The sequence below is a fragment of the Aulonocara stuartgranti genome, assembly GCF_965226115.1.
Source record: "Aulonocara stuartgranti genome assembly, chromosome: 23".
Classification (NCBI taxonomy): Eukaryota; Metazoa; Chordata; class Actinopteri; order Cichliformes; family Cichlidae; genus Aulonocara; species Aulonocara stuartgranti.
In genome coordinates, this window is record NC_138958.1 from 41052283 (window position 1) to 41066032 (window position 13750).

Sequence of the window (13750 nt, forward strand, 5' to 3'; positions counted from 1 at the left end):
CCACTGACATCCTGAACTGTACAAACACACAGCTTCAGCTCATGGATCCAACCGTTAAATTCTCCCTGCTGCTGTTTTCTTAGTTTCTTACTTTTCTCAGCTCGTCATAGTTTGACGTCGGCTTCAATTTTAGTTTTCACAGTGCGTTTATTGAGGAGGAATTGTCCTCAAAAACACAACGCGTTCAGTGTGTAACAGCCTTAATACATAATGTGTAATTAATTTAAAATGTTATGCTTCCAATGTGACTCATAGAATTTACATTTTTACTTTATAGTGTTAAAGGCAGAAGAGAGGATCATACCATGGGGGTGAGTGTTAAAAGTGTGGTTAATTAGAGAGGTGTACTAGAATTAATAAGAAATAACCCTTTTCACCAACTCTGTGTTAATCCTAGAGTCACAATTTTATATCACAAAATCAAAGTGCTGCTCCACATCGAAAGGAGCCAGCTGAGGTGGTTCGGGCATCTGACAAGGATGCCCCCTGGGCGCCTCCTGGGTGAGGTGTTCCAGGCATGTCCCACCGGGAGGAGGCCCCGGGGCAGACCCAGGACACGCTGGAGAGATTATATCTCTCGGCTGGCCTGGGAACGCCTTGGTATTCCCCCGGATAAGCTGGAGGAGGTGGCTGGGGAGAGGGAGGTCTGGGCCTCTTTGCTTAGGCTGCTGCCCCCGCGACCCGGCCTCGGATAAAGCGGATGAAGATGGATGGATGGAAAATCAAAGTCTTTTGACTTGTTTGATCATTTTGTTAACTTATGTTTAATGTCCATTCAATTTTACTTTAAACCCATCTGTGGCTCTCACATTTACATTTTGATTCTGAAGTGATTCTCTGCTGAATAAATTTTATACATTCAAATTGTTACAGCAGCACAAACCTCTGAGTCACAATGTGGAATTCACATACACTGAACAAAAATATAAACGCAACACTTTTGTTTTTGCTCCCATTCCCCATGGGATGGACGTAGAGACCTAAAATTCATTCCAGATACACAATATAACCATCCCTCCCAAACAGTGGTCACAAATCAGTCCAAATGTGTGGTAGTGGGCACATCTGCTATATTGAGATAATCCATCCCACCTCACAGGTGTGCCACATCAGGATGCTGATCTGACATCATGAGTAGTGCACAGGTGTACCTCAGACTGCCCACAACAAAAGGCCACCCTGGAATGTGCAGTTTTGTCTCACAGCAAAATGCCACAGATGCCACAAGCAATGAGGGAGCATGCAATTGGCATGCTGACAGCAGGAATGTCAACCAGATCTGTCGCCCGTGCATTGAATGTTCATTTCTCAACCATAAGCCGTCTCCACAGGCGTTTCAGAGAATATGGCAGCACATCCAACCGGCCTCACAACCGCAGACCTCGTGTAACCACACCAGCCCAGGACCTCCACATCCAGCAGGTTCACCTCCAAGATCGTCTGAGACCAGCCACCCAGACAGCTGCTGGAACAATTGGTTTGCACAACCAAACAATTTCTGCACAAACTGTCAGAAACCGTCTGAGGGACGCTCAACTGCATGCCCGTCATCCTCATCAGGGTCTTGACCTGACTCCAGCTCGTCGCCGTAACAGACTTGTGTGGGCAAATGCTCACATTCGATGGCGTCTGGCACGTTGGAGAGGTGTGCGCTTCACGGATGAATCATGGTTCACATTGTTCAGGGCAGATGGCAGCTGAGAATGTCCCAGTTCTTGCATGGCCAGCATACTCACTGGACATGTCACCCATTGAGCATGTTCGGGATGTGCTTGACCGGCGTATACGACAGCGTGTACCAGTTCCCACGAATATCCAACAACCTCGCACAGCCATTGAAGTGGAGTGGACCAACATTCCACAGGCCACAATTGACAATCTGATAGACTCCATGCGATGATGTGTTGCACTGCATGAGGCAAATGGTGGTCACACCAGATACTGACCGGTTCTGGGTCCCCAGACCCCCAATAGCGCAAAAAACTGCACATTCCAGGGTGGCCTTTTGTTGTGGGCAGTCTGAGGTACACCTGTGCACTACTCATGATGTCAGATCAGCATCCTGATGTGGCACACCTGTGAGGTGGGATGGATTATCTCAATATGGCAGATGTGCCCACTACCACACATTTGGACTGATTTGTGACCACTGTTTGGGAGGGATGGTTATATTGTGTATCTGGAATGAATTTTAGGTCTCTACGTCCATCCCATGGGGAATGGGAGCAAAAACAAAAGTGTTGCGTTTATATTTTTGTTCAGTGTAGTTTCACATGGTGACACAGAAATGCTTATTTGGTTATTTCAGGCTTCTGACATTGCAGGTAGTAGAAAACAGATGTCAACCTGTCTCAGTAGTACACCCCTCAAGTGTTTTGCTTGTTTGTTGTTATTTTGTGTTTGTTCATAACACTGTTGTGTAAACTGTAAGTGCACACTAAATCCTATTGTAATTTTCTTTAGAAACAGTGAAAGAGAGCGAGACCTGCAGCTTGTCAGAGCTTACAAGCCTCACAAAGATGTCCAGCATCTCAGAATTATGCTTCATGGACCACCAGGTGCTGGAAAGTCCAGCTTCATCAACTCTGTGGACAGTGCTTTAAGAGGCAAAATCGCAACTCGAGCATTGGCAGATGCAACCTCTGGTGATAGTTTCACTAATGCAGTATGTATGAGGATGTATCTATCCTTATCATAGTTGCACACTCATTTCCTTTGAGGTTTTCTATGACTACAGGAGCATACTGCAGTGGTAGCTGCTTTATGAGCATTAAACTATAAAAAGAGTGAAAAATAGTCAGCACAACTAGTGTGTCAATTATTCTGAAAACTGTTTAGGATCTTTAGTATTTGGCACTAATATAACAACACCACATTTTTTATTTACAGTACAGGACATTTAAAATTCAGAAAGGAAATCCAGAAACGTTTTACCCTTTTGTCTTCACTGACACCATGGGGCTTGAGAGGGGCGCTGAGAAAGGAATACATGTGGAAGACATCAAACTTGCCATTAGTGGACATGTCAAAGAAGGTTACACGGTATGATGTTTTTCATCCAGATGCTTGTACACAGTCTGTGATACAGAAACTGTATCGTGCAAAAAGGTTTAAGTGACTTTGGGTTTTTTTTCCCCAGTTCAAACCCACAGCTCTCTTGCGTGAATCGGATCCTAACTACAACAGTTCTCCTACTTTAGATGACAAAGTCCACATTCTGGCTTTTGTTATTCCAGCTGACACAGTGAGCATGATCAGTGATGAAACTTGGAGGAAGATGAAAGAAGTCAGACTACATGCTCGTGACAAAGGTGAGAGCAGATGTTCTACATGATGTCACGATTTCAAATACTAGAAAAACATGAGATAAAGTGATTGCATTGCTTTCTGTATTGGCAGGGATCCCACAAATAGCCATCATGACCAAAATTGATGAAGCCTGTCCCGAAGTCAAAAAAAACATAAAGAACACCTACAAGAGCAAGTACTTGAATGACCAGGTATGTTCCAGGAAGTAACTTTCATGCTGTACATTTCAGTATATTTGAACAGAAACCTCAGCTGGAATCAGTACAAATAATTCAATAAATAATTTATAATCATGTCACTAGTGCAACAATACAGTTTCAGTTTTTAAATGCAATATTTTTTAAACTTAGATGCAAACACTAAACAGGAACCTGGGTATTCTACTGAACTGCATCTTCCTCGTGAAGAACTACCACAAAGAAACTGACACGAATGACAACATAGATTCACTGATACTGTGTGCACTGAAAAAGATCATTGACTATGGAGAGGACTACCTGAATGACCAGGATATAAATGATTGAATGAATGGTTGTATATTGTTGGGTTGAATAATCCTGGCCTGTAACAAATGTTTGAGGGGGATAGAAAATGAAAATGCTCAGTTACTCTTCAGGTTATTTTGCTTTGCTATCATTACAATCACAGTCACACAAAAAGTGAATTTCATCAGAAACTTTATTGTACTGATTTTTGTCTTGTTCTTATTTTATTTCACTTTTTTTCTTTCGTAAATTAAATCCAAATAACCTTCACAGAAAATCAATATGTACTTTTTATTTACTGTATATTCAAAATGGTAATGGCATAAAGAATGACACATATATGCTTGTAACCTGTTGCCTGCTGTGTAACTCAAATAAATCAGTTCAACCCTTGATGTGAGACTGTCCTCTGTGAATCAGTGATTTCTTGTTTTCTAAACTGTAATGAGAGTTTAGAAGCGGAAGAGGATGGATAGATATTTAATGACTTAGGTTATCAACCCATACGAGCATCCAGGTAATTATACAAGTCCAAATTAGGACTTGTATATGTCCTTAGTCTCCCCCTTGGCTATGCATTTGAGAGCTTAATCAGATGTTGCAGATTATTTGGCTTCTAGTTAGAGTCGGACTACTATTCATGAAACTCGTAAGTTTACCTTCTCAGCTTTTTGTTTAGTTATTTCCATTCAGTCTCCGGTGTAGCGGCACATCCTTCTTTGCCACTTCTGCAGGACGTAAAGTTTCTGACTCATGCTTTTCTTAGATTACTTGTATGCTTTTCAGTAGCAAAAATACCAAAACACAAGCCCTTTGATTTGAGGAAATAAAGACTGAAAGAAATGTCTGATGGAAAAGGAAACACTGTGTTGTGCTGCTAAACTTTGAGGTTATAAGTCATCAGTGTTTAAATAAGAAAATGCCAAGAGGAGACTTGGAGCCCCGAGTCTGCATGCAAAACATGAAAACTCCATAGCAGTGATACTTGTTCATACATAGGTGTGGGCTACTTATTCTTTCTTATGGTGCTTTGCTGTTCCAATGAAACAAGAAGATCTCATTTGAAAGTACATTTTTGGCCATCCTGTGATCTCATTTGCTATATTCTCTTAATATCTTAGAGTTATTTCCAAGGGAAAGAATGTTTATGCTAGATTCTGTTTTAAATCAGGTTGTTATCTAAAAGTCACTCTCATAAAAGTGATTTTAGAGTAATGTGCAACAATTGTAATGTCTTCTTGATGCATTCTCAGTCATCCAGGTGAGTAAATCTCCAAAAGTCGATTCTGTTCATCTGGGCGTAGCGTTTTCCGTAGGAGAAACAACCTCCCAGCCCATTGTTCCTTCAGTGGGCTGGTTTCAGTCATTATGCAAATGTACTGTTTATAAGATTGGGGAAACCTGCAGTCAGCTGAGACTGAAGAAATCACTTGGATGAGTGACGAAACATTTTTCCCACGGAAAACGCTAATGCTAGATATTCACAAATTTCATTTCACTAGCTGGGCTCACATCCTCATTTTATGTTTGACAGCTTTTTAGTAGGTAAAGATGAATGATTGGACATGAATTGAGCTATGATTTGGGGAAGGACTGTTGACGGTTCCCGGGCCTGGCAGATCCCCATGTACTAGAATTGAGAACAAGGAGGGAGGGAGGGTGGGGCACGTAAACGAGAATGAACAGCTTGCAGAACTGGGGGAACCAATATAGATGACAACCGGAAGGAGCGTGTTAGGAGGTGTGGTCCTGCTCCTGAAATTCCGATACATAATCTCCAACTTTAACAACTTAAGCTGTTTTGTTTTTATGCTTTACACTTTAAACTTCAACATTTTATATTTTCAAATGAAAGCACAGTGATGTTGCTGCATCAGTGTCAAATATTAATTATTCTGGGATTTGATGGTCAAACTATGTGATTTTCCAAATGTGTGTGGAGTAAAATGAACTTTCTCTGATGATGCAAATGTCATGACCAAGAATCATTCAGGATTAACAACACAAACTGTTCTAATAGCAGAAACATAGTCTTATAGTTCTTGGACGTTACCACTAGTTTTACAAACACATTCTTTTTCATGTCTGTCTATGTGGTTTTTATGGATAAAGTGATTTTCAATAGTACAAACATCATCTAACTTTTCTTTGCTCTCCAGTATAAATGCAGGAACCTGCAGGCTTTATTAAAACTGTCATAATTTAACACTCAATGCCGAAAACAGGGTTGATCCATGTTTCTATGAAGACCACTTCATATATCAACAGCTCTGAAAATCCCTTTTGTTTTTAAAAAAGTAATGTAGAACATGATTTCTCTCACTCTGTGTCTCTAAAAACCGCAGCAAACTGGTAATCACTTCTAAACAATGGGGTTAGTTTATGGCTCTTTATCAGCCGCAACACCACGTAGCACCTGGATGTTAGAATCTTTTACAAAGCGGCATTGTGTCTGACCTCTAACCCTTGCTGGCATATGGCCCTCTGAGGCACTTGTGCAGTAGCAGTTGCAGTAGCAGTAGTAGTACTAGTATTGTGCAACAACCAGGCTTCAAGAGCGGTCACTCTTCTGGCTTGCAAATGGTGAAAACATATCACATACACATGTCACAATCTTAACTGCAAATCAGAAATGCTGCTAGGTAAATTATAAAAGGGGTTTAAACTTTAGGTTTGGCATAGACACAGACTTTATTAGTCCCACTCTGGGGAAATTCACATGTTACAGCAACACAAGGGTCAGCAAGAAAAATTGAATCCGAGATATATTAGAAAAATACAAAAATAAATAAATAAATACTGCACAAATTTAAAATGAGTAAAAAACCTATGTGAGTAATTACTACTGATCTACAAATGGTGGTTATATACAGCAAATACGCTCAGAGAATTTTAGCATTTTAGCACACAGCCCCTTCCTCTATAAAGCTGAATGTAATTCCTGGTCAGTTCATGCAGTAATTATAAATTAAAGCTGCACTTCAGTTAACTCTTTTTTTAATAATTAATAACAGGTTTGTTTCTTAGATCTAATGATACAGCCAAAACATACTGCTTGTATAATGCTGTATGTCTCCCAGCACCACAGCAGGATGATTCCGAAAGTATGACTCAATAAAAAAAGACTCTAAAGCCAGAACAGAAAGATACAGTTGGAAGATCAAAGATTAAGGACTGTGTTTTTATAGGATGTAGTAAACTATCCCTTTGTCTTCTTGGCCTTGTTGTGTGTACTTTAGAAGTCAAATTATACATTTGCCAGACTTTGAAAAAACTTTTCAATTTCATTTATAACTGAGATGGCAAGCTCTTATCAGAAATCTTATGCTCACCAGAAGCATGTAATCCCACTTTCAAAACCTTTAAGTGTCAAATCCACAAACCCAACATGGGGTCAGAGCGAATGTCAATTTATCTGCACGGCCCAATGTGTGAAGACGCATTTTTACTCGTTTGTAAGGCCAACTTTGATTCTGATTTCCTTTTTCTGGCCTAAACAAAAGTAAATACAATGTAATAAAGCTGTCCATCAGGGCAAGCAGCCTCCAAATCTCCCCATTTTCACTGTTACAAAAGCAACAGTTCAACTAAGAATTTTATTATGGCTTGACCCATTTTCACATGCACGCAGACACACACACACACACACACACACACACACACACACACACACAGTCCCCCCAAAAACTAAAAAGGTGGAATGTTTGGTCAAAAAAGTAAACTTTTTTTTTATCATAAATTACTGGTTTGACATAAGGTGTATGTTCCTACTCTAAAGTGGAATGAAAGTGATTGGTTGAACCGGTGTTCATGATGTCTGTTCTGAGTTATCTGCACTTCCATCAGCGTAAAAAACTCAGCAGCAGATTAGAATCAAACAGAACATCTATTGGCCACATTTAATAAATCACCAAATTAATACATGCATCTGTGACAATGCTACGCACTGTTTGCCCTTCAATCAGTGATTTTAGTACAGCAGGCTGCATGCTGCTCATTTTAAACACATTCCCAAGTTTTAAACACTCAAAACATGCGGTAAATAAAAGGCTGAGTGAAAACATGGCACTTCCAGCTGACTTATAATCAGTGTTGGGAAGATTACTTTTAAAATGTATTCCACTACAGATTACAGAATACATGCCCCAAAATGTATTGTGTAACGTATTCCATTAGGTTACTCAATGAGAGTAACGTATTCTGAATACTTTGGATTACTTAACATATTATCATGCTTTTTTACAACTATATGAATGTACTATTACCGTGTGATTTATTAGTATTACTGAAGGTTACTCGCCATACCAATACCAACTAGATATTTAAATCTTAATATAAAATGAGTAACAGTAAGGAGGACATTAGGTAAGGCTGCACGTTTTGCAGTGATCTCGTATTGCAAACTATTTCGCTCGTTTTTAAAACAGGTCCACGGCTCCGAACCGTAGTAAAGGGACCTCTGGCTAATATGTTGGGCTCGTAGCCAAAAACTAGCTTTACTTTGTTGTCTGGGTCAATTTTGCTAGCGAGAGACAGACAGAGGCATTGAAAAGCTGCTCCAACGGAACTTATTGTTTTGGAAGAAAACACGAAAAATGCCGAGTCTTAATAGCTTACTTACAACTGGGCTCGTCAGGCACTCTTTTTAGCTGCAGTGGTTATTATTTACATGCTTCCAGCTCCTGTTTCTGCTCGGTGACAGCTCATACTTTTCGACTCTCCTTTTTGTTCCTCCCTGGCGCTCACAGACACATAACAGGTATGGCAGTCCATTCTCCCTGCAGCACTACTCTGCCCATAAGGCTACATTCTTTAGGGCGATGCCTGTAACACTCTGCCTATTGCCTTCATATTAAATAATTTTTAAAAAATATTTCTTCAAGTCATTATGAGACACGAGATTGAGACACAGGCATTTGAGCCTCTTAATGCGTGTTTTGTTTGGGTTTCCACCGACGTGGAATTACCAAAATAGAGAGGGGATAGCCTCTCCTGAAACAGGAAGAGACCGCGTGTAATCCCTTTATTTCAACAAAGTAACTGTATTCTGAATACCACTTTTTTAAAACAGTAACTGTAATGGAATACAGTTACTCATATTTTGTATTTTAAATACGTAACGGCGGTACATGTATTCCGTTACTCCCCAACACTGCTTATAATGGAAATGATCAAACCTGCTCCGAAAGTTTGAGTTTGTATTCTCTCAGCTGCAGACTCGCTGCTGTTTAAAGATTTGAGAGCAAAGTTTAGACATAAAAAGAAACGTCAAACATGGGCTCAGGATATCAGAATCAGAATCAGAATACTTTATTGATCCCTGGGGGAAATTATTTTTTGTTACAGTGCTCCATTTTAAACCAACATTAAGACAAGACAGACAATACGCTAACTAAGAATAGTACAATATATACATATATATACATACATACATACATAAGTCACTTATAAATAAATAGTTGGAAAAGAAACATGTGTAGTTGTAGCAGCAAACAGTGTGTTAAGTGGATGCGTTGTACAGGGAGATGGCCACAGGCAGGAATGATTTCCTGTGTCGTTCAGTGGTGCTTTTCGGTAATCTCAGTCTCTCACTGAACGAGCTCCTGTGACTGACCAACATGTCATGGAGTGGGTGGGAGGTGTTATCCAACATTGTCTTTATCTTGGACAGCATCCGCCTCTCCGACACCACCTTGAGGGAGTCCAGCTCCATCCCCACAACATTGCTGGCCTTACGGATCAGTTTATTAAGTCTGTTGGCATCTGCGACCCTCAGCCTGCTCCCCCAGCATGCAACAGCATAGAGGATCGCACTGGCCACCACAGACTCATAGAAAATCCTCAGCATTTTCTGGCAGATGTTGAAGGACCTCAGTCGCCTCAAAAAATAGAGACGACTCTGGCCCTTCCTGTAAAGTGCTGTGGTGTTTTTAGCCCAGTCCAGTTTATTGTCAATGTGTACTCCAAGGTATTTATAGTCCTCCACAATGTCAACACTGACCCCCTGGATTGAAACAGGGGTCAAGTGTTTCCTGGTCTTCCTGAAGTCCACGATCAGTTCCTTGGTCTTTGCCACGTTGAGCTGCAGATGATTCTGCTCACACCACGTGACAAAGGAGTCGACCACAGCCCGGTACTCTGTCTCATCATCCCTGCTGATGCATCCAACCACCGCAGAGTCATCAGAAAACTTCTGAAGATGGCAGGTCTCTGTGCAGTGGCTGAAGTCTGTGGTGTAGAGGGTGAAGAGGAAGGGGGAGAGGACAGTCCCCTGTGGTGCCCCTGTGTTGCTAATCACCTTGTCAGACACACACTGTGGGAGACGTACATATTGTGGTCTTCCTGTCAGGTAATCAACAATCCAGGACACCAGAGAAGCATCCACCTGCATCGCTGCTAACTTATCACCCAGGAGGGTCGGCCTGATGGTGTTGAAAGCACTGGAAAAGTCAAAAAACATGACCCTCACAGTGCTCGCCGGCTGGTCCAGATGGGTGTAGACACGATTGAGCAGGTAGATGATGGCGTCCTCTGTTCCGAGACGAGGCTGATAAGCGAACTGAAGGGGATCCAGATGTGGTCTTACTATGGGTCGCAGCTGGTCCAGGATGAGCCTTTCCAGGGTCTTCATGATGTGGGAGGTCAGTGCCACGGGCCTATAATCCTGGGGGCCACTGGGACGAGGCGTCTTTGGTACAGGGACGAGGCATGATGTCTTCCACATCACCGGGACCCTCTGCAGACTCTGACTCAGCATAAACAGTTTATGAAAGACTCCACACAGCTGGGGGGCACAGGCCTTGAGGACAAGGGGACTCACTCCGTCTGGTCCAGCAGACTTGCCTGAGTGAAGTCTCCTCATTTGCATCTCAACCTGGTATTGAGTGAAGGTGATGGGTGGGGGAGGGGTGTCAGGAATCTCACAGGAGGCAACATGTGAAGAGAGAGGCTGGCACAGTGGTGTGGCTCTGGATTCCAGGCTGACTGCAGGTGAGGTTGTGGGGGTGGGAGCAGACACTGTGGTGTCGAATCTATTGAAAAACAGATTCAACTCGTCAGCTCTATTCTCACCTCCCTCAGCTCCCCTGCTGTTGGTTGGCCTGAATCCAGTGATGGTCTTCATGCCCCTCCACACCTCTCTCATGCTGTTCTGCTGGAGTTTCCACTCCAGCTTCCTCCTGTAATTGTCCTTAGCCTCTCTGATCTTGTCCTTTAGTAACACCTGGACCTTCCTCACCTCCTCTTTGTTGCCCCCTCTGAAAGCCCTCTTCTTGTTGTTGAGGAGGGCTTTGATGTCCTTAGTCACCCACGGCTTGTTATTTGGGTAACAATGAACAGTCTGAGCTGGAACAATGGAGTCGGTGCAGAAAGTTATGTAGCCTGTGATACACTCAGTAAGCCCATTGATGTCCTCGGCGTGAGGCTCACAGAGTGTTTCCCAGTCGGTCACCTCGAAACAGCCCTGTAGTTCTGCTAAGGCCTCCTCTGACCACCTCCTAACAGTCCTGGTGGTCACAGGTTCCCTCCTCACAATTGGCACATAGCGGGGGGTGAGGTGAATCAGGTTATGATCTGACCTACCAAGTCATGAGGTCAGTAATTACAGTGTCTGTGTCCTGTTTTAAGATCGATGTAAAATGTATGTAAAATTGTTTTCAGCCAACATGAGAAAATTAAATAAACTTGTGCCTATGATTTTATTACTGATGCCCATCAGGGAAACACAAAGACTGTAGAGGCAGACACGCTATTTTCATCATCAACACGTTTCCATTTGTTTTGCAGTTTATCAGCAGGACCCTGCTGGAAAACTATCTGCACAGCTGATGAATGACCACTTTTTAGTTTCAAAGGGACATGAGGGATACTTCCCAGAGTCTGACCTGCATCGATCCAGCTGCTCAGTGTCCGTGGTTACCATAGTTACTGCATAAGGTCCTGTGAATTAAACAGCTGGCACTGCAGTAACTTACCGGCGAAATGAGTGTTTACATTTTCATTACAAAAGAACTGTCTGGCTTGGTTAACTTGGTTAAATATGACTGACACCCGTAAATGAAGCAGCATCTGGCTGCAGTTTAAAGATATTGTGAATAGCAGAGCAGAGTGCTTTTACTGTAAAATGAAAATAACAGTAAGAGCAGGTTCCACCACAAACCTGCACAGACAGATCAGAACTGTCCATCCCACAGTGCAGTTGGAGGATAGAGGGCAAGCTGGCTCAACGTCTACTGACCCTGTGGTGTCTGGTCCCAAACCAACAACAACTGCTGCAGAAGCTACTAGTGCATCAGCCCATCTTACTGCAACTCAAAGCACAATAAGTCAGTTTATACCAAAGCAGATGACCTCAGCCAAACAGCACAGTATTGATGAGGGGTTGGCTAACATGATTGTCACTGATTTCCAGCCCTTTTCCATTATGGAGGATAAAGGTTTTAAAGGTTTTGTCAAAGCCTTAAATCTCACATACACTCTACCTAGTAGGAAAACACGGTCCCTAACAATAATCCCAAAAGTATATGGCACAGAACATGCATTATGGCAAGACAGGGTGAAAAAAAGCTCCATCGGTTTGCCTGACAACTCACTGCTGGACCTCTTGAACCACCTGCTCTTTCGAGTCTGTCACTTGCCACTTTATTGAAAATTACAAGATGACATCTTTGTCTGCTGGACTGCTTTGACATCACTGACAGACACACTACAGAAATGTTGGTAGAGGAGCTATTAAAAGTGGCAAATGAGTGGCAAGTACAGGACAAAGTGGTGTGATGTGTGAGTGATAATGCTGCAAACATCACCAAGGCCATAAAAATTCTGAAGTGGACCCACCACCCATGTTTAGCACATACATTAAACCTGTTGATAAGAGATTCCCTGAAGGTGGTGAAAACAACCGTGGACAAGGTAAAGGCTAATGTGGAGTTTTTCCACAGAAGCACAGTAGCTGCAAAGAGGCTAAAGTCCACACAGCGCCAGATGGAGTTACCTGAACTGAGGCATTCTTGAAACAAAAGATGCCAGTATCTCCACCATGGCCCTGATCAGTGCACCTGTTGATACGTTAAGTCAAGAGGAATGGGAGCTGGTGAAAGACGTCTGCACCGTCCTGCAACCATTTGAGGAAGTGACCGTTGAGATAAGTACAGACAGGTACCTTGCACAGTTTTTTTTTCTCTACTATTCGGTCACTAATATACATTGCAGAAACAACACATATGATTGACAAAACTAAATTGAAAAATTAAATATGCCACATAATTAAAAAACAAAACTAATTTTAAAAGTTGCTGTTTTCTCTCCTTCAGCTATGTCACAGCCTCCAAAATGCTCCTGCTTAGCAAAGGTCTTCAGCCAGTGACAGCCCAACACCAACTGACAGTAACCGTGCAGAAAGTAAAGGAATTGGTTGCGGATCTTTGTTCAACCATGGATCGAAAATATCTGCGTATGGAGTTCAACACTGTCCTCTCAGAAACTGCATTACTGGATCCTAGGTTTAAAAAGCTTCCATTCAGAAATGAAAGAGCTACAGGAGATGCTACAAAGAGAAATACTACATGTTACGACCCGTAAGGGTAAACTTACTAGTTTCATGAGTAACAGTCTGGCTCTTTCTGAAAGTCAAAAGAAAATAGCTCTCAATTGCCAAGACAAAGAAAGGGGCGGCTAAGTACTTTGATTGGTCGATTCCGATTGGTCTGTGTGGGGATCACACTTATCCCACAGAGACAAAGCATGTGCTGACAGGAGGGTTTTTAACAATTCATACATTCTATATTTCAGTTTCATTTTACATGCTAAGAGGCTGTGGTTGTTACATTCTGCCATCACCTAAGAAAGTAAACTTTGAATGATGAAAGATTAGCCTGATTCATCCATCCATCCTCTTCTGCTTATCCAACTCAGGGTCACAGAGGACTGGAGTCTCACCCAGTTGTCACAGGATGGAC

The 13750-nt window shown here is 42.1% G+C and overlaps 1 protein-coding gene across 1 annotated transcript in view; it reads left to right on the plus strand.

Moving 5' to 3' along the window:
* LOC309700748 (interferon-induced protein 44-like) overlaps positions 1-4187 on the plus strand; it is a 185451-nt gene extending 181264 nt beyond the window's left edge. Inside the window, exons 8-13 of the mRNA XM_082524539.1 lie at positions 278-311; positions 2464-2665; positions 2890-3042; positions 3140-3311; positions 3400-3500; positions 3660-4187. Of these exons, the coding sequence (XP_082380665.1) occupies positions 278-311; positions 2464-2665; positions 2890-3042; positions 3140-3311; positions 3400-3500; positions 3660-3833 (836 nt within the window). The 3' untranslated portion in view covers positions 3834-4187. The remainder of the gene's footprint in view (positions 1-277; positions 312-2463; positions 2666-2889; positions 3043-3139; positions 3312-3399; positions 3501-3659) is intronic.
* Positions 4188-13750: the final 9563 nt, after the last annotated feature.